We start from the raw sequence: 24,807 nt of genomic DNA, 5'->3' as shown, positions 1-24,807 counted from the left end.
CCACCCATACTCTGTGAACAACCTTTACATTTAGACTTTAAATCTACAATCTGTAGATATCGATCCTGAAAGAAAATTCAAACTAAATTAAAAATAAAATAAAATTATCCCAAATTGCTGTTCTGATGTATTCAGTCATTAATATGTAATTATAAGCTCCAAAACAAAACATATTCAGACATTTCTGGCTTAGGAGAAAATAAAGCTTTATTTTTGTGTTGGGCCTCCTGAATTTTGGAATTTTCTGAAATTATTATTATTTTTTTAATCCTTTATTAGTGATTCATTTTATATTCATTTCTGTAAATCGCTTTATTTTAGTGCTTTTGTGAAATGCCTTGAAACTTGTGGTATGGATGGCACTGTATTAATAACATTTATTATTATTATTATTATTATTATTATTATTATTATTATTATTAGTAGTAGTAGTTGTATTGAGATTCTTCCACCAGTACGAGCATTTAAAGATAACCTAGCTCAAGCAAGTGTTTTAAAGTTAAAATAAGTTATAGGTTTAAAAAACTATACAAAAAAAATGCTGATTTCAAATTAATTTTGTCTGCAGGTGGTGTGGTAAGAAACAGAAGCTGGTGATTACAAGCAAGGCCAGTGGCAGAGATGGAAATGGGATGGTCACAGCAACACACAGCGACAAGGAGCAGGAGATGGTCCAGCTCATGAACAAGGAGAAGATTCAGGACAATGTGGGCAACGGCGAAGAATTCACAGTCATCACACTAGAGGAGTCACCTGAAAAATCCCACACGGCATGAGCAGGCGATGGGTGGCATTGGGATTGGAGCACTGCAAGACTGGGCACTTCATAGGATCTTGTTGGGTGGGGGGTGGGGAGCACAGTTGTGGGTTGCAGGTGTGGGAATGAAGTAGACACCAAGCAGACACTGAACTTCAGTGTCGGCTGACACAGAGAAACGATCTGTAAATTAACAAAAAACCACCAGCATTCTGACAATGATCAGTCCAACCCTTTAGGGATGGATTGTCATGTCCAGGTTGATTTATTACAAAGCCACTTAATTTTTGCATTTCTGAGGTGTGTATTATTTTTACATGTTGCTGGAAAATTACAAATGAATAGTTTACATGTTCATGCATGCCATATGTTGGTAACATAGAGTTACAGATTGATGGTTTATTCTGTTAATTTCTGTAAACATTCAGTTTGTAATGCAGTTGTATGATAAGAATCAGGAGTTAAACAGAACATTTTAATATATACTTTTCTAAAATAATGATCTCAAGATGAAACTCAAGAATTTGTTTAATTTGTTATTGCTGAAAGAAGAAAGCAATTGGAGATATGCATTTCTATATCAGAGACGCGTTAATATTTTCAGATATAGCAAATGTAAATTCCTGTCTCTGTGTTATACTAAATACTATGGGAGTTGAGATGACACTGGATCAACAGCATTCAAATTGTTGTGGATTCTGTAAAAAAAAAAAAAGGATAATTGGATGGCAGTACACCATGTTGTAAAGGCTGATTGAGAAGGGGTTTTCAGGGTCATTACCTGAAATTGCGATTTTCTACTGCAGAGGTACCAATGTAGTTTCTGGTGAAAAACAATATCAAGTATCAATTTCAAGTTCTGGTGAGAATGACACAAAACATGGGTAATTCACATCCATTACACATGCTATTAAACCTAACCTAACTTAATAATCAAGGATTTCCAGCTCTGCCCCTCTCAGGCGGGAGCAGTGTTTGTGCCTGGAATCCCACATTTTCTAAAAAAACAGGTTGAGAAAATCATTACATAATTTAAGGTAGGAATAATTGTTTTCCAAGGGACAGGTAATAATACCTTTAACCTAAAATTGATTTAATTTTTAAAAGCTACAATTACATAAAAGTACCATATTTGTTTACTTCCAAATTGACTTCTACTTCCATATAATTCCAATCAGAGACTAGTTACTGTAAATTACATAACAATTTAAAGTTATCTTTCAAGTCGGAAGCACTGCCCAAAGGAGAGGGGTTTCTGCGCACTTCTGTTGGAACCCGATCAAAAAACATCACTCTATCAAAACTGCCATTGGCCCAGGCCAAAAACAGCGCCTCTCGCATTGGATTGTGGACACCATTACCATGGCCTATAAGTCCACCGGGACCCTGGTGCCTGAACACCTGGTGGCCCACTGTTCTTGAGGCGTTGCCACATCGTGGGCCCTATTTCAAGGCACCCCCTTGGCAGACATTTGTGCGGCTGCAGCTTGGGCTTTGCCGTTACGTTTGTCTGGTTCTACAAATTGGGTGTGATGGGACCGGTCCCAACCCGGGGTTGGCTGTAGTTGAGCTCCAGTAGCCCACAGGCTGATGGAGCTATTGAACCATGTCTTCCCTTCCACTGAACTATGCCTTCCAGTCGAGCACCCACGCAAGCTGCTCCTGGACTTGTTGACAGCCTGTCAATGTGTTCCCAGGGTCTGTCATGTGGCCTACAGGTATGTTGCCTTACGAGGCCGCCCTGTATATAGGATGTTCATTATTGCATTGTGTTGCGGTGCTGCAGGCGTCTGGCCTGTACCCCACTATGTATATATAACATGTAATCAGCAGGACTGTGGCTCTGCTCTAGCTTGTGTAGACTGGAGCTCACTGCCACTGTTCCCAGCTGATGGCGCCCGAGTTGTTCTCGCTGTTTATATAGTTCCTTGGTCAGCAGGTCTGTGGCCATAGAGCAAGAGAGCGCTGGTGCTGTCCTCAGAGGTAAGAAATTGAGCAGGCTCTCGTGTTCCGTTGTGTACATAGTTAATTTGTCAGCACAGTAGAGCTACTGTTGCCCTGCGTTAGATGTCTAATCAGCAGGCGTCAACTGCTCCTGTGTTCCACGGGTGGTGCATGAGTTGGTTCCTGTGCCCTGTGGTGTATATAGTTCGTTTGTATGACATTTTAAGTTGTCAGCACAGTGGATCTCTCTGCTCTGTACTGTTCAGTTGAGTAGGATGAATGTTCCTGCTGCCATGCGATATATATTGTTGTTTTCAGCTAGGCTACTCTGTGACTAGCTGGCTATGTATTATGTTGTGTTTCAGTGGGTCTGTGGTCCCGCTCCTATTGGATCAGGGGTCCACTTTCTCCACTGCCAAGTTGCTTGATTGCCCACGCCAAATATTGTGCAAGTAGATTATGGCCTCGCTCCTAGCTGCACTAGTAGAGCAGCCGGCCTTGCTATTGTAAGAGGAGGGTGTAAGAGTTGACCTCTGTAGTCCCGCTTGTATATGCTGAGTCTAGACAGTTCGCGGTAAGAGCTTGATTGCGGTCCTCGATCCTGGGCGCCTCAGGTGCGGCCCTGTCTAGAGTTGTGTTGCTGAGGTCCCCTAGCAGTACACCTTGGGGCAGACTCCCTTATCAGCTCGCTGCCTCCTTCCTTGTGACAGTTTTATTATACAGTAACCCCTCCCCCTTGGGCAGTGCTTCCGACTTGAAAGATAATGATAGGTTGTGAATGCAACCCTGGTTATCTGAAAAAGGAAGCACTGCCCAAGGGTTGCAAGGTCATGCGGGAGTCCTATCTCCTGGCAAAAAAGGACAAACCTGTGCAGACATCACATTTTATAGAACAGGAAGTGGGAAAGGGACCTGCTCTGAGTGACGTGCGCAGGGGCCAATGGCAGCTTTGATAGAGTGACGTTTTTCGGTTGGGTTCCTACGGAAGTGTGCAGAAACCCCTCCCCCTTGGGCAGTGTTGAGTCTTTGTTTATGTCACTGTCCTCAAAACAGTTTGAGAACTAGTAGATGCAAACTTCCCTCCACCCTTTTTTCTTAGAGGAATTATCTTATTTGCTTGAGACTGCCTTCTTCAAGATAGTTCTAAATGACAATTACTTCAGAGCAGACCATCTGTCTATTATGTCGTTCACTGTTGTGATGTATGCTATTAATGAAGAATCCTAATGTTCAAAATTATTTGTGAAAAAACACAATAGTGCTTAATTTAACTTAAACTAAATATGACCAAAATCACTGTAGTTAAATATTTTGCCAAATGCATAATGATTAAAACTGGAAATGCATTTTCACATTGTTTATTATTTTATTTTATCTTTAAGGTTTTTATCATGTCCTGTATGATGCCATAGAGAAAAAACATTTCCTTGTATGTGGTTGTTAATAGGGAGCTTTTGTAAAACTTAAAATGCGACACCGTTGTTTGTATGTGTTCTTAAACTCTGATTAAGGGCACATTAAAAGCTTTTGAATTATGTTACTCTTTTTAAGTTTGTGTGTGTTTGGGGCCGTGGTTCTGCCTCTTGCAAACTATAGGACATGTCTGACTGTTTTTATGTTTTAAGATCCATGTCAAGATGTTGTGCCACTGTGGTCACAAATATTTGGTTGTGATCACTATGTTCTTTGGTCAGAGGATGTTTGCTGGATTTTGATAGTTATTTTTGTTCAGGTATTGAAGATAGGCATATTCTGATGTTATTTTTATGTTAATTTTGTTATCCTTTTGTTTTTCACTGTGGTATGCAAGCAATAAAGCAGGGAATCAAATACTGCAGATGATTAATAGATTATTTAAAGTGAATCAGTGAATCATCAATTACCATATACCAGGAAAAAAATGTAAATTTCAGAAAAGAATAAATGTAATTGGTTAAGAGCTTGAATATCACAAAAATCATAAGACAGTAATTATTTTTCTTATTATTAAAATTTCTGATTTGCTTGAAGGAACTGTCTAACTGGTGTTTGAGATTTTAGATGACTGCAAATTGGCTTTTCATTGGCTTAGCTTGCATTACACAGCACATTTAAAAGAGATGTACAAGTGTTCACATCAATACACAGATGCCTCTTCAAAAACAAGCCATTTTTCCACATGAAAGGGCACTTGTTGCCACAGCTAGTATACTAATATATATATATATACACCGATCATCCATAACATTATGACCACCTGCCTAATATTGTATAGGTCCCCCTTTTGCCACCAAAACAGCCCTGACCCATTGAGGCATGGACTCCACTAGACCTCTGAAGGTGTGCTGTGGTATCTGGCACCAAGACGTTAGCAGCAGGTCCTTTAAGTCCAAGGTGGGGCCTCCATGGTTCGGACTTGTTTGTCCAGCACATCCCACAGATGCTCGATTGGATTGAGATCTGGGGAATTTGGAGGCCAAGTCAACACCTTGAACTCGTGATTCATCAGACCAGGCTACCTTCTTCCATTGCTCTGTGGTCCCGTTCTGATGCTCATGTGCCCATTGACCCTTCCTTGGACCACTTTTGATAGGTACTGACCACTGCAGACCCACAAGAGCTGCAGTTTTGGAGATGCTCTGACCCAGTCGTCTAGCCATCACAATTTGGCCCTTGTCAAAGTCGCTCAGATCCTTACGCTTTCCCATTTTTCCTGCTTCTAACACATCAACTATGAAGACAAAATGTTCACTTGCTGCCTAATATATCCCACCCACTGACAGGTGCCATGATAACGAGATTATCAGTGTTATTCACTTCACCTGTCAGTGGTCATAATGTTATGGCTGATTGGTGTGTGTATATATATATATATATATATATATATATATATATATATATATATACACTCACCTAAAGGATTATTAGGAACACCATACTAATACTGTGTTTGACCCCCTTTCGCCTTCAGAACTGCCTTAATTCTACGTGGCATTGATTCAACAAGGTGCTGAAAGCATTCTTTAGAAATGTTGGCCCATATTGATAGGATAGCATCTTGCAGTTGATGGAGATTTGTGGGATGCACATCCAGGGCACGAAGCTCCCGTTCCACCACATCCCAAAGATGCTCTATTGGGTTGAGATCTGGTGACTGTGGGGGCCAGTTTAGTACAGTGAACTCATTGTCATGTTCAAGAAACCAATTTGAAATGATTCGACCTTTGTGACATGGTGCATTATCCTGCTGGAAGTAGCCATCAGAGGATGGGTACATGGTGGTCATAAAGGGATGGACATGGTCAGAAACAATGCTCAGGTAGGCCGTGGCATTTAAACGATGCCCAATTGGCACTAAGGGGCCTAAAGTGTGCCAAGAAAACATCCCCCACACCATTACACCACCACCACCAGCCTGCACAGTGGTAACAAGGCATGATGGATCCATGTTCTCATTCTGTTTACGCCAAATTCTGACTCTACCATCTGAATGTCTCAACAGAAATCGCGACTCATCAGACCAGGCAACATTTTTCCAGTCTTCAACTGTCCAATTTTGGTGAGCTTGTGCAAATTGTAGCCTCTTTTTCCTATTTGTAGTGGAGATGAGTGGTACCCGGTGGGGTCTTCTGCTGTTGTAGCCCATCCGCCTCAAGGTTGTACGTGTTGTGGCTTCACAAATGCTTTGCTGCATACCTCGGTTGTAACGAGTGGTTATTTCAGTCAAAGTTGCTCTTCTATCAGCTTGAATCAGTCGGCCCATTCTCCTCTGACCTCTAGCATCAACAAGGCATTTTCGCCCACAGGACTGCCGCATACTGGATGTTTTTCCCTTTTCACACCATTCTTTGTAAACCCTAGAAATGGTTGTGCGTGAAAATCCCAGTAACTGAGCAGATTGTGAAATACTCAGACCGGCCCGCCTGGCACCAACAACCATGCCACGCTCAAAATTGCTTAAATCACCTTTCTTTCCCATTCAGACATTCAGTTTGGAGTTCAGGAGATTGTCTTGACCAGGACCACACCCCTAAATGCATTGAAGCAACTGGCATGTGATTGGTTGGTTAGATAATTGCATTAATGAGAAATTGAACAGGTGTTCCTAATAATCCTTTAGGTGAGTGTATATATATATATATATATATATATATATATATATATATATATAATGTTGGCTTTTGGTAGTTTGGGACTGATATGTTTGGTATATATCTGTTTTATTTTAATGCACAATGATTTTGTAAAACATATTTATAATAGTTTTTTGCTGTGTTCTATAGGACAAACACACACACATACACACACACACTATATACAGCTCTGGAAAAACTTAAGGGAACACTGCAAATATTTCTTAAATTGGCATCTCTACATGTATGGCAGCCATTCCATTCTAGTGTCTGTTGAATTCCAACATAGGCACACCTCATTCTACTGAATGAGTTACTGATTGGGTGATCACCTGAACCAAATCTTATTTAACGAGGAAAAGTTAAATGCTGTTGCCATCACTATCCTCTTGCAATAGGACCAGCTGGATGGCAAAAACAGAGTTGAAAAGGAAAGTTTTGAGTGAGGAAAAGAAGGGTTCAATTCTGGATTTACTGGTGGAGCGTCGGGTTGCTTCCATCCTTACAATTTCAAAGATGGCGGTTCACATGAACAAGGTCAAGCAGCAGACATTGGGGACAACAAAGCTACAGACCAGCAGAGGGCGAAAATGACTCTCCACTGACCAGGATAACCGCCAACTCATTCGAATGTCACTCAATAACCATAGGATGACATCAAGAGTGACCTACAAAAAGAATGGCAAACGACAGCTGGGGTGAAGGTCATGGTGAGGACAGGCTCCTAGGGGCAGGGCTGAAGTTGTGCAAAGCTAGAAAAAAGTCCTTCATAAATGAGAAGCAAAGAAGAGCTAGGCTGAGGTTTGCAAAAGACCATAAGGATTGGACCATAGAGGACTGGAGTAAGGTCATCTTCTCTGATGAGTCAAATTTTCAGCTTTGCCCAACACCTGGTCATCTAATGGTTAGATGGAGACCTGGAGAGGCCTACAAGCCACAGTGTGTCGCACCCACTGTGAAATTTGGTGGAGGATTGGTGATGATCTGGGGGTGCTTCAGCAAGGCTGGAATTGGGCAGAGAATGAAGGAATGCATGAATCAAGCCACGTACAAGGTTGTCCTGGTTGCACCAGGAGTGGCATAAAGTCACCCAACATCAATGTGAAAGACTGGTGGAGAGCATGCTAAGACTCATGAAAGCTGTGATTGAAAATCAGGGTTATTCCACCAAATATTGATTTCTGAACTATTCCTAATTCAAAACATTAGTATTGTGCTGTTTAAATATGAATATCAACGTATTTTCTCTGCATTATTCGAGGTCTGACAACACTGCATCTTTCTTGTTATTTTGACCAGTTGTCATTTTCTGCAAACAAATGCTCTAAATGACAATATTTTTATTTGGAATTTGGGAGAAATGTTGTCAGTAGTTTATAGAATAAAACAAAAATGTTAATTTTACCCAAACACATACCTATAAATAGTAAAACCAGAGAAACTGATAATTTTGCAATGGTCTCTTATTTGTTTTACACAGCTATATATATATATATATATATACACACAAATATATCCACTGTTAGAATTGAATGCTGAATGCTCAAACTGAAGACTTTTAGGTAACACTTTATAATAAGGTGCTGCTTATCAATATGTTATTAATGATGTATAAATGTTTCATAGATGAGTAATAGATACATGGAATGGCCACTGTCGAACAGGTAGCTAAAAAGTGTGCCTCTTATAAAAAAAAAAAAACAATGATCTTAAACTGAAAAAAAATATTTATTAGGAATGTGTCATATCAGTAGTGAAAAGGGACACTTTGTAGCTACCTGTTAAACATTGTGACCATTTCATGGAGTGCTATAACTGCAGTGTAACTAGTTTATAGTGCATTATTCATGCTATCAATCATTGAATAATACTTTATAAATCATGAATAACACATTAATAAGCAGCACCTTAAGCTAACGTGTAACCGACTTTTAAAGGTAAGATAAGTTGCAGTAAATGTCAGCAAACAGTAAACAGAAATATGGAGCTCTGGAAAAAAATAAGAGACCACTTAACATTGATTTCTGAACTTGGAGTGGTCTCTTAATTCTTTCCAGAGCTACAGTGAGGGAAAAAAGTATTTGATCCCCTGCTGATTTTGTACGTTTGCCCACTGACAAAAAAAACCCCAGAAAAGCGCATTTCAAAAAAGTTATACATTGATTTGCATGTTAATGAGGGAAATAATTATTTGATCCCCTATCAATCAACAAGATTTCTGCCTCCCAGGTGTCTTTTATACAGGTAAAGGGAGTGCTCCTAATCTCAGCTCGTTACCTGTATAAAAGACACCTGTCCACAGAAGCAATCAATCAATCAGATTCCAAACTCTCCACCATGGCCAAGACCAAAGAGCTGTCCAAGGATGTCAGGGACAAGATTGTAGACCTACACAAGGCTGGAAGGGACTACAAGACCATCTCCAAGCAGCTTGGTGAGAAGGTGACAACAGTTGGTGCGATTATTCGCAAATGGAAGAAACACAAAATAACTGTCAGTCTCCCTTGGTCTGGGGCTCCATGCAAGATCTCACCTCGTTGAGTTTCAATGATCATGAGAACGGTGAGGAATCAGCCCAGAACTACACGGGAGGATCTTGTTAATGATCTCAAGGCAGCTGGGACCATAGTCACCAAGAAAACAATTGGTAACACACTACGCCGTGAAGGACTGAAATCCTGCAGCGCCCACAAGGTCCCCCTGCTCAAGAAAGCACATGTACAGGCCTGTCTGAAGTTTGCCAACGAACATCTGAATGATTCAGAGGAGAACTGGGTGAAAGTGGTCTCAGATGAGACCAAAATCAAGCTCTTTGGCATCAACTCAACTCGCCGTGTTTGGAGGAGGAGGAATGACCCCAAGAACACCATCCCCACCGTCAAACATGGAGGTGGAAACATTATGCTTTGGGGGTGTTTTTCTGCTAAGGGGACAGGACAACTGCACTGCATCAAAGGGACGATGGACGGGGCCATGTACCGTCAAATCGTGGGTGAGAAACTCCTTCCCTCAGCCAGGGCATTGAAAATGGGTCGTGGATGGGTATTCCAGCATGACAATGACCCAAAACACACAGCCAAGGCAACAAAGGAGTGGCTCAAGAAGAAGCACATTAAGGTCCTGGAGTGGCCTAGCCAGTCTCCAGACCTTAATCCCATAGAAAATCTGTGGAGGGAGCTGTAGGTTCGAGTTGCCAAACGTCAGCCTCGAAACCTTAATGACTTGGAGAGGATCTGCAAAGAGGAGTGGGACAAAATCCCTCCTGAGATGTGTGCAAACCTGGTGGCTAACTACAAGAAACGTCTGACCTCTGTGATTGCCAACAAGGGTTTTGCCACCAAGTACTAAGTCGAAGGGGTCAAATACTTATTTCACTCATTAACATGCAAATCAATTTATAACTTTTTTGTAATACATTTTTCTGGATTTTTTTGTTGTTATTCTGTCTCTCACTGCTAAAATACACCTACCATTAAAATTATAGACTGATCATTTCTTTGTCAGTTGGCAAACATACAAAATCAGCAGGGGATCAAATACTTCTTTCCCCCACTGTATATATATATATATATATATATATATGTAAGTATTAAAATAGCTGGCACTACAATAGTTTTAATAAATCTTACATGCGGGGTGCCTTATCCCAGGGAGTTTATACAGAACAATTATCCGGTCAAGGAAGGATGGACAGCAGATGTTCACTTTTTCTCCAATGAATGAGACATCAGTGAATGTGAACTGTTTTTAGATGGGAGCTGCTGTCCATACTTCCTTGACTGGATAATTGTTATATATATATATATATATATATATATATATATTATTCAGGCAAATAACAATAGGTTGCGTATGCAACCCTGGTTATCTGAGAAAAGAAGAAAAGATAGACTTTTGTCTATCAAAGCTGCCATTGGCCCTTGTGCCCGTCACTCAAACAGGACCCTTCCGCTTCCTGTTTGTATAAAAGGTGATGTCTGCACAAGGACTTCCTCTTTTTGCCAGGAGCTCGAACTCCCACGCAACCTTGCAACCCTTGGGCAGTGCTTCTTTTCTCAGATAACTGGGGTTGCATACGCAACCTATCGTTATCTTTTGAGTCAGAAGCACTGCCCAAGGGGGAGGGGTTACAGTATAACCAAACCGTCGCAAGGGAGGAGTCAGTGAGCTGGTAAGAGAGCCTGCCCCGAGGCAAACCTACTAGGAGCTGTACCAACTCTATGATAGAACCACAGGGGCCCCTTGGGCCACATCTGGGCTGCCCAGACGCGAAGACCGCAGTTACGCTGAACTGGGAAGAAATAAGCAATGGTGTATTAACGGGCAACAAGACCTTGTGCCTACCATGAAAGCTTTGTAATAGCGGCCTCCTGCTCTACTAGCAGGGCTAGGAGCGGGGCCAATACCAAGACCACACCATATAAGCACAGGGCGAAGTCTCGCACCCCGTGCTCAACATACAGAGGGCTAACCAGTCTAGATAGCCACTTCTGGATTGTTCAATTATTAATAATGGAACTATATACACAGCGGACCAACAAGAACCAACTCAAGTGCCTTCCGCTGGACACCGCAGCAGTGGCCTCCAGCACATCTAGCATAGCTAGGGCGGGGCCCCAGACTGCTGGCAAAAGAACTATATACATAGCGAAGCACGAGTGCCTCGCTAACAACAGGAGCAGTTGTCCATGCTCAACTTAATAAAGAGAGGACAAGCTCAACTGTCTATTCTAAAGAACTATATACAATGCGGGGCGCAGGAACCAGTTCATGCACCACACACAGGACACAGGAACAGGTTACGGCGAGGTTACGGTGTGCGGCGAGACCCAATTCACAGCCACACAGATGTCTGCCAGTGGTGCGCCTTGAAAAAGGGCCCATGACGTGGCTACACCTCGAGTCGAGTGGGCCACCAGGTGTTCAGGCACCGGGGCTCCAGTTGACTCATAAGCTGTGGTAATGGTGTCCACAATCCAGTGCGAGAGGAGCTGCTTTGAAAGCGCCTGGCCCCGGGTCCGTGCTACATAGGACACAAACAATTGGTCCGAGTGTCGAATGTCCTTGGTGCGCTCCAAATAGCACCTGAGAGCCCGCAGCAGGCACAACAGATGTAGCCTACTCTCCTCCTCCGAAGAGAAGAGAGGAGGATAGAAAGCCATCAACTCAATAGGCCTGTTGATATGGAAAGGAGAGAGCACTTTCGGGAGGAACGCAGGATTAGGCCGAAGCGTAACCCTGGAACCATCTCCCGCAAAACGGACACACACAGGGTGAACAGACAGGGCGTGTAACTCGCTCACATGTTTTGCTGACGTGATTGCCAGCAAAAACGCCGTCTTCAGTGAAGCTAACCTTAAGTCAACTGACTGCAAGGGCTCAAATGGGGCCTTGGAAAGCACGTCCAGCACTACATCAAGGCGCCATGCGGGCAAAGAAGGAGCGCGGGTAGGCCTCAGCCTGCGCGCACCTTTCAGAAACTGCGCCGCTAAAAAATTAGAGCCCAGAGGCTCGCCATCAATCCTGACATGACATGAGGAGATGGCAGCCAAATAAACCTTGAGCGTGGATGGGGACTTGCCCTGGTCCAACAGCTCCTGCAGGAATTGCAGAATGGCACCTATATGGCAATTAACTGGGTCATGAGACTTCTCCTGACACCAAGTTTGAAAAGTCCACCAGCGGTAGGAGTACTATGACCTCATAGAGGGAGCTCTCACCGACTGAATGGTAGCCACTACCGCGTCTGACAGACCCCAAGCCATCAGGCGTTCCCGCTCAGGGGCCAGGCTCAGAGCTGGAGCAGGCCCGGGTTGGGATGTCACAGTGTGCCCTGCACCTGAGACAGCAAGTCCGCCCACAGGGGAAGCTGCCAAGGTTCTCTGACCAAGAGGGAGACCAGGTCCGCAAACCACAGTCTGTGGGTCCAGCGAGGCGCTACCAGCAGAACTGTCACTCGTTCCTGCCTGATCTTTTCCAGAACCACTGGGAGAAGAGGGAACAGTGGGAATGCGTAGAGGAGACAGCACGGCCATGTGTGGGCTAGCGCGTCGATTCCCAGGGTCCCTGACTGATCCCGAACAGAGAACCATAGGGGGCAATGTGTGGACTCTGCCAAAGAATAGAGATCCACCTCTGCCCTGCCGTAGCGGCTCCAAAGCTGCTGAATCCACCGCCATGTTGGAGATGCCTGGGAGGTGGGCTGCTCTGATGGAGCGCAGCTGAGGCTGCGTCCACAGAAGCAGATGACGCACTAGCTGATATAGTGTCTGTGACCGGAGACCTCCCTGCATGTTGATGTAGGCAACTACCGCTGTGTTGTCTGTCCGCACTAAAACATGACTGCCCCGAAGGGCCAGCTTGAAGTGACGGAGACCGATGAGCACAGCTCGTAATTCCAGGGCGTTGATATGGAGGGCCCTGACGGGTGCCGTCCAACTGGCCCGGAATCCCTGTCCATTGCAGACAGCTCCCCAACCTTGCTTGGAGGTGTCTGTTGTCAACACCACTCGGTGGCAGATTGGCCCCAAGGGCAAACCAAGGGTTAAATTGGAAGGGCTCCACCACCAACGGAGCGCCTTCCAGTACGCTTGAGTAATTGTCACTTGACGTGCTCTGTCGCGGCGAGGATGCATCCCATGGGACCCGAACCACCACTGCAGAGGCCTTAGATGAAGGAGGCTGATGGGGAGGGTTTGGGACACAGCTGCTAGAAGGCCCAGCAGCCTCTGGCAAAGGGACACCCTGACGCAGGCTCTCAACCGGAAGAGGGAGAGACACGCACGTATGGAGGCAACTCTCTCTGGCACCAGCGTGGACAGCATGGCAATGGAATTGAGGCGCAGTTCGAGGAACTATACCTGCTGAGTTGGCACAAGACAGCTCTTCTCTCTGTTGACCCGAAGGCCCAACTCGGAGAGGCGGTCGAGGATCAGGCTCGTGTGACTCTGAACCTGCTCCCTGGAGTTCAAACAGACCAGCCAGTCGTCTAGATAATTTAGGACGCAGACCCCCTGGCAACGCACTTGGAGAAAGTGCGAGGGGCTAGAGACAGGCCGAATGGGAGAACAGCGAACTCGAACGCTTGGCCTTCGAAGGCGAAGCGGAGAAACTTCCTGTGTGCCTGCGTGATGGGGATGTAAAAGTAGGCATCTTTCAAATCCACCAACGTGAACTAGTCTCCATGCTTGATAGCCTGAGACATGGCACGCCGGGTGAGCATTTTGAAACGCAACACCTTGAGGCGGCGATTCAGGTACCTCAGATCCAAGATGGGGCGGAAACCACCATCTTTCTTGGGCACAAGGAAGTATGGGGAATAGAATCCCTCGTGCTGCCTCGGAGGGGGCACTTTGCGGATCACGCGTTTCTCCAAGAGAGCGGCGATTTCGACGCGAAGCGCCGCACACTGCAACGGGTCCCTCACTCGTGTCCACACCACGCCTCTGAAGGTGGGTGGACAGGTCTGGAAGTGTAGGGAGTAGCCAACTGTTATAATTTGGAGCACCCAGGAGTCCTGGGTGCGGAGGTGCCAATTGGAGAGTTGCTGGGGGGTGTATGGGTGGGCCAGAGGCTGCTGGAAGGCTTCAGGGCCGCGGCGCGGGAGGTGGAGGGGGCGGAGGTCCGCTGCCCGTCCTCTTGCCATGGCTCCTGTCATTAGGCCTGGCTCTACCACGGCGGGACGGGGTAGGCGCCTGCCTGCTGGTGAGTCGCTGGCGCAGGTCAGCAGGAGGGTGGGGCTGCTGCTGCCTGGGGGCTGGCCTTCTAGGCCCTGCAGTTTGTCTGCGGGCCTAGCCCAGAGGTGCTTCTTGGGGGTACACTCGGGCTAGCTGTAGTGACTGCTCTCTCTCCTGAAGGGAGCGTGCCAACATGCCCCTTTAGACGGTCCAAATGTGAACCCGGGCAAGATGGGGGCATCCATCAGCCGAGTACTGTCTGCGTCTGGGACTCGCCTCGCTTGGGAAAGCCAGAGTTGAAGGCGTGCCGCCACAATGGCTACCAGGGAACGGCCATTCGCACATGCCCCATGGCACATGACCGTCACTAGGAAGTCTGCTGCCGCAGCCAACTCTCCAGTAGGCTGTGGGGCCCCCGAGGGCCGCCTGGGCTCCAGCCTCATATGCTCGGCGGAGCATTGCCTCTGTCACTCTGCACTGACAGGACAGGTCCCGAGGAGTAACACCTAGCACCGCCGAAGTGCGCTGAACAAAGCACTGCACACTGCAAGCGCCGCGCGGGCCACAAGCCTAGTCGCACCACATGTGCCAGGGGGGGTACCGGGGACACGGGGCGCCGTGCTGTTCGGGATCCGGAGGGCTCACAGTAGAAAAACCACCAGCTGAAGTGGGGCTTAACACACCAGAACCACTGCACAGATGAGTGAGCGCAGCAGAGCTCAATCCAGTAAACTGGAAGAGCGAGACCTCCTACAGCTGCAGCCGCGGGCAGTAGTGCGGGCGCAAGCCGGCCGAGGAGCCCCTCTCGCGGGCAAGGTCTCTTACGACAGACTGAGGCTGTGTATGCTCTCACTTTGGAGGAAAAAGTCCTGTGGACACAAAACCAACACAGCGAACTAGCCTGAATAATAATAATAATAATAATAATAATAATAATAATAATAATAATAATAATAATAATATTAAACAACTAGTAGTCGTGTGAAAGCCGAGATGAACCGAGGCGCCGACGGACTTCCGCAGCGCGGATAGAACAAAACAGCGTGGCTAATTTAAATAAAATTAAAATAGCACAACAACACACAACTGTAGCGAATCGGTGGAAGGAAAGCACAGTATGTACTGCCAGCCAACCGAAAAACACAGATTTCTGGTTTGGACAAACACAGAGGCTCTCTCACATGTCTTGAAGCACCAAGGCGAAGAGCAAAAAGAGGAAGTCCTTGTGCAGACGTCACCTTTTATACAAACAGGAAGCGGAAGGGTCCTGTTTGAGTGATGGGCACAAGGGCCAATGGCAGCTTTGATAGACAAAAGTCTTCGATGCGTTCCAGCGATGCGCGCTGAAAACCCATCCCCCTTGGGCAGTGCTTTTGACTCGAAAGATAACCAATGATTTAGATTTAACACAACCACAACCTTATTGCAGCACACCACGTTACATGAACACCATTTCACACCCCTTACTTCCGTTCTGGTTCCCCCTAACATGCTCCTATACTGCAATCATCAACCCCATCTAAGGTTCCTATGTACTATATTAGACTGATGGCAGTGTCATATTTGCAAACACACCCAAAGACCTGCAGGTTACATATGAAAAACTCTCAGATGCAAGCTAGAAAACTGGACTTAAAACAAATGTCATGTTTAACAGCTTTGTTAAATCTATTAAAATGTCAATAGATCAACAGATACTCTAAGTAGTCAAAGTGTGTGTCTACCTTGGACAACAAATCAGTGCAGATGGAGATATTATGGAAGAAATCAAAAGAAGAGTAAAAATGGGATTGAGTGTATTTGGAAGAAACAGCATGCTGTTGAAAGGAAATCTACACCATTTTCTGAAGAGAAAAGTATTTGATCAATGTATACTACCAGTGCTCACTAATGAATGTGAACCCTGAAATCACTTAATGCAAAAAAGAAACTGCAGTCAACACAAAGGAACAAGATGTATGCTTGAAATACGATGAAGACATACAAAGCTAAATTAATGGATCTGACAACAAACCATGTCACATTATTCTGAAAATGTTTAAATGACAATGGGCTAGTCAAATTGCAAGAAGAACAGATCAAAGATGGACAAGGGCTAACAAATGTATAACAAGAGATGAAAAAATACCTAGAAGATGACCACATAAAAGATGGGAAAATTCAATTATAAAATGTGCAGGCGTGAAAATAAAAAAAAGCTGTAGATTGAAGCAAATGGAATCATCTTGGACAGGCCTTCATCCAACATATACATATACATATACTCTTGCTAATCATCTATCAGGCGCAGAATTCCAGTTACAGAAAATAATATATACAGTAAATACAAATTTAACAGCAATTGTCCTTTTTGAAATCTTTTCAAGTTTTTGTAGAGAATAAATAAAACATATTGATACATAATTAGGCTACAGGAGCCCTGTCTCGGTGTGTAGAGTAAACAAGTTAGAAAAGAAGTGTAGTTGCCATGACACCTAAGTTATGATGTATGAGGATATTTCTGTGACAAGACAATGTAGAGGAGGTGGTATTCATGTGAATCTGGGTTTAAAAATATGAAAATTAGTGATTTATTTAATGTCTTCTGAAATTGAGATGACAAGCCATTCAATCAAAAACCTGTTTTACTATTAATCATTTAGACGCATTTAAACTATACCTATACTTTCAGATTTAGTATCCTCTTAGCAAGTTGCATTTGCAGAGAATAACAAAAATATACCACAATATAAACAGGACACATGCATAGCAATACCTTTTACATACAATAAACACAAACACCTATCTATCTATTTACCTATAAAAGTCTATATTGGTATATTTGTGTAATAGGAGATATCTCCCAATTTGTGAAGGAAAATTGATTTGCCAATCTTGGCAGATTAATGACTCTAATCTACCTACCATTTTAGCATGAGGTCTCTATGGCAAGATTTGCAAGTACATAAGGTCTCTATGGCAACACAGGAGCTGGTGGGTGGGACTGATTATCTTCAGTGAGGAATCAGGCTATGGGCATTGTTTGTTTGTGGCCCAGTATAAAGATTTATATCTTCATGGCCAGCCTAGAGACCCGTGTAGCATAAGGTACACTTATAAATTTCAATTAAAGAAGTGAATTTATAGTATCACCTTATCACGAATCCTGGAATCTTGTAGAACTCAATTTCTGTAATAATTGGACGCAGACACCAATTCCAAAGATATAAATTGTCAAATTTATTCAAAACAAAGACTAAATGTAGCACTACACTAATTATACAAAAGGGAAAAACTAATTAAAATTCAACTCTAGATCAACAAATCAAAGACAAATCACTTCCGTGACCAAATCAAAGACCATGGGATCGCATATGATAACACAAATCGTTAAACAAAAAAGGTTATAAACACATTGACTACAATACCGGTTAGTAAGACGAAGGTGAGTCTCTCGTTAGTATTATGTTAGTTATTAAATAACTACGCAGGTTAGTATTTATGTCAGGTAACTTCTCGTTATATATATATCAGTCTCATTTACGTTTAGGTGCCGAGAAAGATCCTATCATTACTTGTTACCACAATTTCCCTTAACTGATTATTATTCAATGATTAAGGATAGACAGGGCCACCAATAATCTAATGTCTATTAACTTGTGTCAATTTCAGACTAAACAGTTAAACAGGAATGAGAAGATATTTCTTGGCGTTGACAGATTTTATTTCTAAAATTATCAACAAAACAGTTTAATGCAACACACATTTATATTTAAGAAAACTAAATGATATTACACATTCTAGAGTTATGAATCACAGATTAACATTTCTAATTGATTTCTCAAATGTCATGAATCATGAACTCCAAACTGTTAAACTTATCTGAACTTCATCGCAGAGAGGCCTCTCTGTCTTCGGGCTCAGATAACAGCACACGGCACGAGGTCTGTGTGGTTGGGAACAAAGGCAGTCCAGTTCGGCTTTGTCCAAGAACTTCCACTCAGTCGATGCACCTGGAATTTGGGGTTTCGCGAAAGTAGAGTCGTTTCCAAACAGATTTTCCACTGGTTTGAAGGCTCCAAGGTTGTGCACAAAATCTTCTTTGTAAGCAGGGTTCCACCGTAGTTACTTGAAGACGAAGTCTTTGAGGAAAGCAGGGCCCTGTTTGTTCCAAGGGTCAAGTTTCTTAAGACTCAAATAGCTATTTAAATGACTGACACTTTCGTATACAGTCGACTTAGTCAATTGTCCAGCTGTAAAACTCCACTGATCAGGTGGGCACAGGCGGGCAGCGCAGTCTGTAAAGTTCTTTATTTAATAAAGTCCTTTAAAAGAATTCTTCGTACGGCTCAATCTCCTTCTCCCAGTTTAACTCTTCTGTTGCCGGCAAAGACATGGTTGGTTTCTGGTTCCGGTTCTGGCAACAGAGCTACAGGTTGAGCTGTGGCAGCGAGTTTCTGGTTCAGGTGAGAGAGAGAGAGAGAGAGAGAAAGACCGTCCGCTGTTCCTTATAGTCTGTCAGATCAATAGGTGATTGGTTCCTGAGTTCTTGAGATTGGATTTCGTTTTCAGCCCCCAGTGTCCTATTGGAGGGGGGCTTGATTTATGACTGATGTCAATCCATGCCATCTTTTGGAAATGCCGGTTGGCCTGGGTTCGTAGCTCTATGTCGGGATTTCGGCTCTCATCCACTTCAAAGAGTTTTTATCACCTACAGGCCCCTTTCTCCAGACATCTCATAGCAGAATTCCAAACTATTTGGCCTCTTCTCGGTGCCATCCTCCCCAAAACTGTCACTTTGATGCAAACCAGTTCCAAGCTGATGAGCTAAGGAAATCTGATAACTTTGGGGGGGGGGAGGTCTTCTTTAGATCAGTGCTTCAGCTCAGAGCCCAAATGCTCTTATCCAAATACACCCAACATAACGCTACACCCGTATAGGGGCAGTTTTGGACAAATCATGTCATTTATACTGTGGCAAAGGATAACGTCTGTTTATTTATTAATAACCCATATTATTCCCTTAAACATCACAGAATAAAACATATTAAACAAGTAACAACTGGTAACAAGTAAAAAGTGACCAATGGCTAACAAATTAGGCAAATTTAAATTAAATTGATATCACTGGAATGGATGACAAATGATACATTACTAGATTTTTCTCTCTTTGCTGACAGGGACATTTCTGCCTTTATGGTTACTGAATTAGGGAAATTATACATTTCCAACTGACTCTGATGCATGGCATGTGTGACGCACTGTGTAGAACAAAGGGGGTGGACTCAAGTGTGATAGCTTAGAGAATGGTCAGACAGGCGAGGGGTCAAGGGCTAGAAGCAGGAAGAGTGGTTAGAGAGACAGGCGGAGGGTCAGGTGATCAAGCAAACAGTCCAGCAATGATAATTCAGAAAATAAAGGTCAAAACCGGCAGGCAAAGGTCAAAGGGTACAAGTAAATGCAACTAGAAAAGCCCCAGAATGCACTGGAATGGGGTTAGACCTGTGGAGGAACTGATTAGAGAGTTCTGGGCATATGCTGCCCATGGCAGAAACCATCTCCAGACCTGCTGGTTCCTGTTGCAGTATCTACAGATAAAACGTCCAATTTCCTGATTGAGACCATTTGATTGGGAATGGTATCCAGACGAGAGACTTACTGAGATATTCAGTGCTTTGAAAAAGGCTGCCCAAACCTTTGAGGTGAATTGCAGACCCTGATCCAAGACGACATGCTCTAGTAGCCCATACTTTCAAATTACATGCTGGAACAAGAATTCAGCTGTGGCAAGAGCAGTGGGAAGACCCTTCAACGGAATGAGTTTGCATGCCTTCAAGAACCACTAGGCCACTAGGAAGGTGATTTATCCCTGGGAGCTGGGAAGATTGTTTAGGAAGTCTATGGCCATGTAGGACCAAGGCTGATGTGGAATGGGCAGTGGTTACAGGAGTCCTGCTGGGAGCTGTTGAGACGATTTTGTATAAAATCAAATCAAACAAATAAAATGTTTTAATTTAGATAAGCTATGAGTGATATCTGAAGTCAATGGCTATAATGGAAACCGCATACTATCCATATTATACGTACTACATACCAACATTTCAGTAATGTTTAAATGTTGGTATGTAGTAGGGATGAGTTAGTGTAGTCGATTACTCGAATACACGAAAATGAGTAATGTATTTGAATACAAAAAATAACTTATTTGTGTAGATCTTATAAACTTGAGATATAATATATAATTTATGATTGACGTTTATTAACGGTATCGGTAAAAATTTAGGAGAGAGCTGTTACTGAGCAAAAAAAAACAAAAACAAAGGGAATCAGATGTTTCAATTCAATTGTGTACCCCATTAATACCACAATGCTGTCCAAGCACAGTGTGCCCGGCCAATCCCACAAGGTGATGCAGTTCAAAAACAATCACTTGAAATACGAATGGTAGTGTCAAGCTTAAAAACAGTGAAAAAATAAATAAAAATGTAGCACTAATTGCAACAGCCTTGGACCCAAGACATAAATACATAAAATGTGTTAATTCCAATATAGAAGCCAAGTTAGACGAACTTGTTTCCAGCTGGTCAACAAACAGAGACAGTTCAGAAGCACCAGGTCAGGTGAGCAAGCCCTCTGCAGAACACACAAAAATAAACCACTACTTCTGAAAAGAGTGCCATGGTGACGTTTCTTGGGGAGGATTATTACCTCCAAGAAGAAACCTCTGCGAAGGATTAAATTAATCCGCATTTTGACAGTGAGTCTTGCATTTCACTGGATCAGGGTGCACTTTTATGGTGGTGGATAAACACATTTCGATTCATAAGGCTTGGAGAATTAGCAAAGACATATATGTGCATTCCTACAACTACGGTCCCAGCAGAGAGAATCTTTTCAATTCCTGGACAGCCTACGCAATCGTCTCTAGTCTGAAAATGTCAATATAGTGCCTTTGCTATGAAGCCCATAAATAAGATCTGATGCAACCAATTACCTTCAGAAGTCACTTAATTAATAAATAAAGTCCACCTGTGTGCAATCTAAGTGTCACATGATCTGTCACACGATCTCAGTTATATACGCCTGTTATGAAAGGCCCCAGGGCCTTGGGCACCATCAAGCAAGCGACACCATGAAGATCAAGGAGCTCTCCAAACAGGTCAGGGACAAAGTTGTACAGAAGTACAGATCAGGGTTGGGTTATAAGAAAATATCCAAAACTTTGAACATCCCACAGAGCACCATTAAATACATTATTAAAAAATTGAAAGAATATGGCACCACAACAAACCTGCCAAGAGAGGGCCGCCCACCAAAACTCACGGACCAGACAAGGACGGCATTAATCAGAGAGGCAACAACAAGACCAAAGATAACCCTGAAGGAGCTGCAAAGCTCCACAGCAGAGATTTGAGTATCTGTCCACTTTAGGACACTTTAGGACCACTTTAAGCTGTACACTCCACAGAGCTGGGCTTTATGGAAGAGTGGCCAGAAAAAAGCCATTGCTTAAAGAAAAAAAGAAAAACTCAAAAATATTTTGCATCTTCAAAGTGGTAGGCATGTTGTGTCAATGAATCAAATGATACAAACCCCCCAAAAAATCTATTTTAATTCCAGGTTCTAAGGCAACAAAATAGGAAAAATGCCAAGGGGGATGAATACTTTCGCAAGGCACTGTACGTTAATATTCTTAAACAAAAATATGTAAATCGAATACAAATATAGGAAACAAAGGGGTAGTTTTTGTGCCACCTGCCCTTGCTATGTTTTTGAATTTTGGTATTTTTTGAGCAGCATTGATGAGCAACATTTATTTTTTCTGCTTTATCACTAAATATTAAATAAGTTTGTTATGGATTTGGGATTTTTTAAAGAAAAGAAAATGACTTAGACTTAAACTAAAGGTTAAGGGTTAATGCACAATATTTTTTATTTCATGCAAAAGGTTTATTTGGATATGTACAATAAATGTCAAGTAAAAATTGGGATTGTTTTTTTCTTTTTTGTACATGCAGGTATTATTTTATTTTTAATTAAAATACTATGGAATAAATATATAGTTTTGATTTAAATTAATCTGATGCCAGTACTTAATGTATATGGTATGTTAGTAATGTTAAACAATCATGCAGTGTACATTTATAGTAGGCCTGTATGTGCCTTTTATTTTTGTGAAGTAAGAGCAGCTGGACTCTAAATAGGTTAATTGAATACATGAAAAGTTTGGATCACGAGTATTCGAATAGCAAATTATTCGAAATTCCCATCCCTAGTATGTAGTACATGTAGTATGAGTAGTATGCGGTTTTGAATACAGCCAATTTCTATCAACAAGAGAAAAAAACATGGTGACGAACCTTCTAAGGGTTGTAAAAACCTCCAAAGGTCTAGAGACCGAACAAACCTTTGAACCTTCCAAGACAGCCCTAATTATTATTATCATTATTATTATTTTTTATCAAAAAATATATTCCTATTTTAAAAGCATTTAAAAATTATATATTTTTGCAGCCCACCTGCAGTACCTCTAGTGGGCCATGGCCCACAGGTTGGGAATCACTGGCCTATAGTATTGTTAGTGAATGAACCTAAGAAAGTTAAAATGCTTATTGGTAAAGTTTACTGCAGTTAAGGGCCATAAGAAGCCTGTACTGTATGTTTTTTTAATGGAAAACCTTGCTCCTTTATGTTGTTCAAGGTGAAAATGATGTGCATTCCATTTATAAATCTATAAAATCTAAATCTATTTTTGTCCTCAGTATATACAGCAAGGGAAAAAAGTATTTGATCCCCTGCTGATTTTGTACGTTTGCCCACTGACAAAGAAATGATCAGTCTATAATTTTAATGGTAGGTGTATTTTAACAGTGAGAGACAGAATAACAACAAAAAAATCCAGAAAAACGCATTTCACAAAAGTTATAAATTGATTTGCATGTTAATGAGTGAAATAAGTATTTGATCCCCTATCAATCAGCAAGATTTATGGCTCCCAGGTGTCTTTTATACAGGTAACGAGCTGAGATTAGGAGTACTCTCTTAAAGGGAGAGCTCCTAATCTCAGCTCGTTACCTGTATAAAAGACACCTGTCCACAGAAGCAATCAATCAATCAGATTCCAAACTCTCCACCATGGCCACCAAAGAGCTGTCCAAGGATGACAGGGACAAGATTGTAGACCTACACAAGGCTGGAATGGGCTACAAGACCATCGCCAAGCAGCTTGGTGAGAAGGTGACAACAGTTGGTGCGTCTCCCTCGGTCTGGGGCTCCATGAATGAGACCAATATCAAGCTGTGTTTGGAGGAGGAGGAATGCTGCCTATGACCCCAAGAACACCATCCCCACCATCAAACATGGAGGTGGAAACATAATGCTTTGGGGGTGTTTTTCTGCTAAGGGGACAGGACAACTGCACTGCATCAAAGGGACGATGCATGGGGCCATGTACCGTCAAATCTTGGGTGAGAACCTCCTTCCCTCAGCCAGGGCATTGAAAATGGGTTGTGGATGGGTATTCCAGCATGACAATGACCCAAGACACACAGCCAAGGCAACAAAGGAGTGGCTCAAGAAGAAGCACATTAAGGTCCTGGAGTGGCCTAGCCAGTCTCCAGACCTTAATCCCATAGAAAATCTGTGGAGGGAGCTGAAGGTTCGAGTTGCCAAACGTCAGCCTCGAAACCTTAATGACTTGGAGAGGATCTGCAAAGAGGAGTGGGACAAAATCCCTCCTGAGACATCTGACCTCTGTGATTGCCAACAAGGGTTTTGCCACCAAGTCCTAAGTCGAAGGGGTCAAACTCATTAACATCCAAATCAATTTATATCTTTTTTGAAATGCGTTTTTCTGGATTTTTTTGTTGTTATTCTGTCTCTCACTGTCAAAATACACCTACCATTAAAATTATAGACTTATCATTTCTTTGTCAGTGGGCAAACGTACACAATCAGCAGGGGATCAAATACTTTTTTCCCTCACTGTATATTATCTGCATTATGAACCATAGTTGCCATACCTTTTATCTGTTAGTAAAAATAATTCTCCCAGAAAATACTTCTTAGTTTAGGCTAATGTAGCCTGCTGAAGCAAAAGATTATTGGAAGGAACAAGTGTAGACCATCACGACAGAAAGGAAGACCAAAACAATTAGGGCATCTTCTTGTGGAATATTTGTATATAGGGATTCAACGTTTAATACCATCAAGTTACATTTAGGTCCCATGTCAGAGAACTCTTAAACATACAAGCTAATCAATATTGTGTTACAGGAACCATGCCATGTACTTTAACACAGAGTTGCTTAATATCCCACATGATGCAGCCTAGTAGGTT

The 24,807-nt window shown here is 42.8% G+C and overlaps 1 protein-coding gene across 3 annotated transcripts in view; it reads left to right on the top strand.

The window, feature by feature from the left end:
- The window catches only part of LOC136747822 (CD44 antigen), a 45,383-nt gene extending 40,848 nt beyond the window's left edge, over positions 1–4,535 (top strand). For all 3 annotated transcript variants that reach the window (XM_066701051.1, XM_066701054.1, XM_066701052.1), the window contains one exon: positions 569–4,535. In XM_066701051.1, coding sequence (XP_066557148.1) covers positions 569–776 — 208 coding nt within the window. In that variant the 3' untranslated portion in view covers positions 777–4,535. The remainder of the gene's footprint in view (positions 1–568) is intronic.
- Positions 4,536–24,807: the final 20,272 nt, after the last annotated feature.

Source organism: Amia ocellicauda, chromosome 4 (genome assembly GCF_036373705.1).
Source record: "Amia ocellicauda isolate fAmiCal2 chromosome 4, fAmiCal2.hap1, whole genome shotgun sequence".
NCBI lineage: Eukaryota > Metazoa > Chordata > Actinopteri > Amiiformes > Amiidae > Amia > Amia ocellicauda.
The sequence above is the reverse complement of the archived record's forward strand: the minus strand, read 5'-3'. Positions and strand labels throughout refer to the sequence as shown.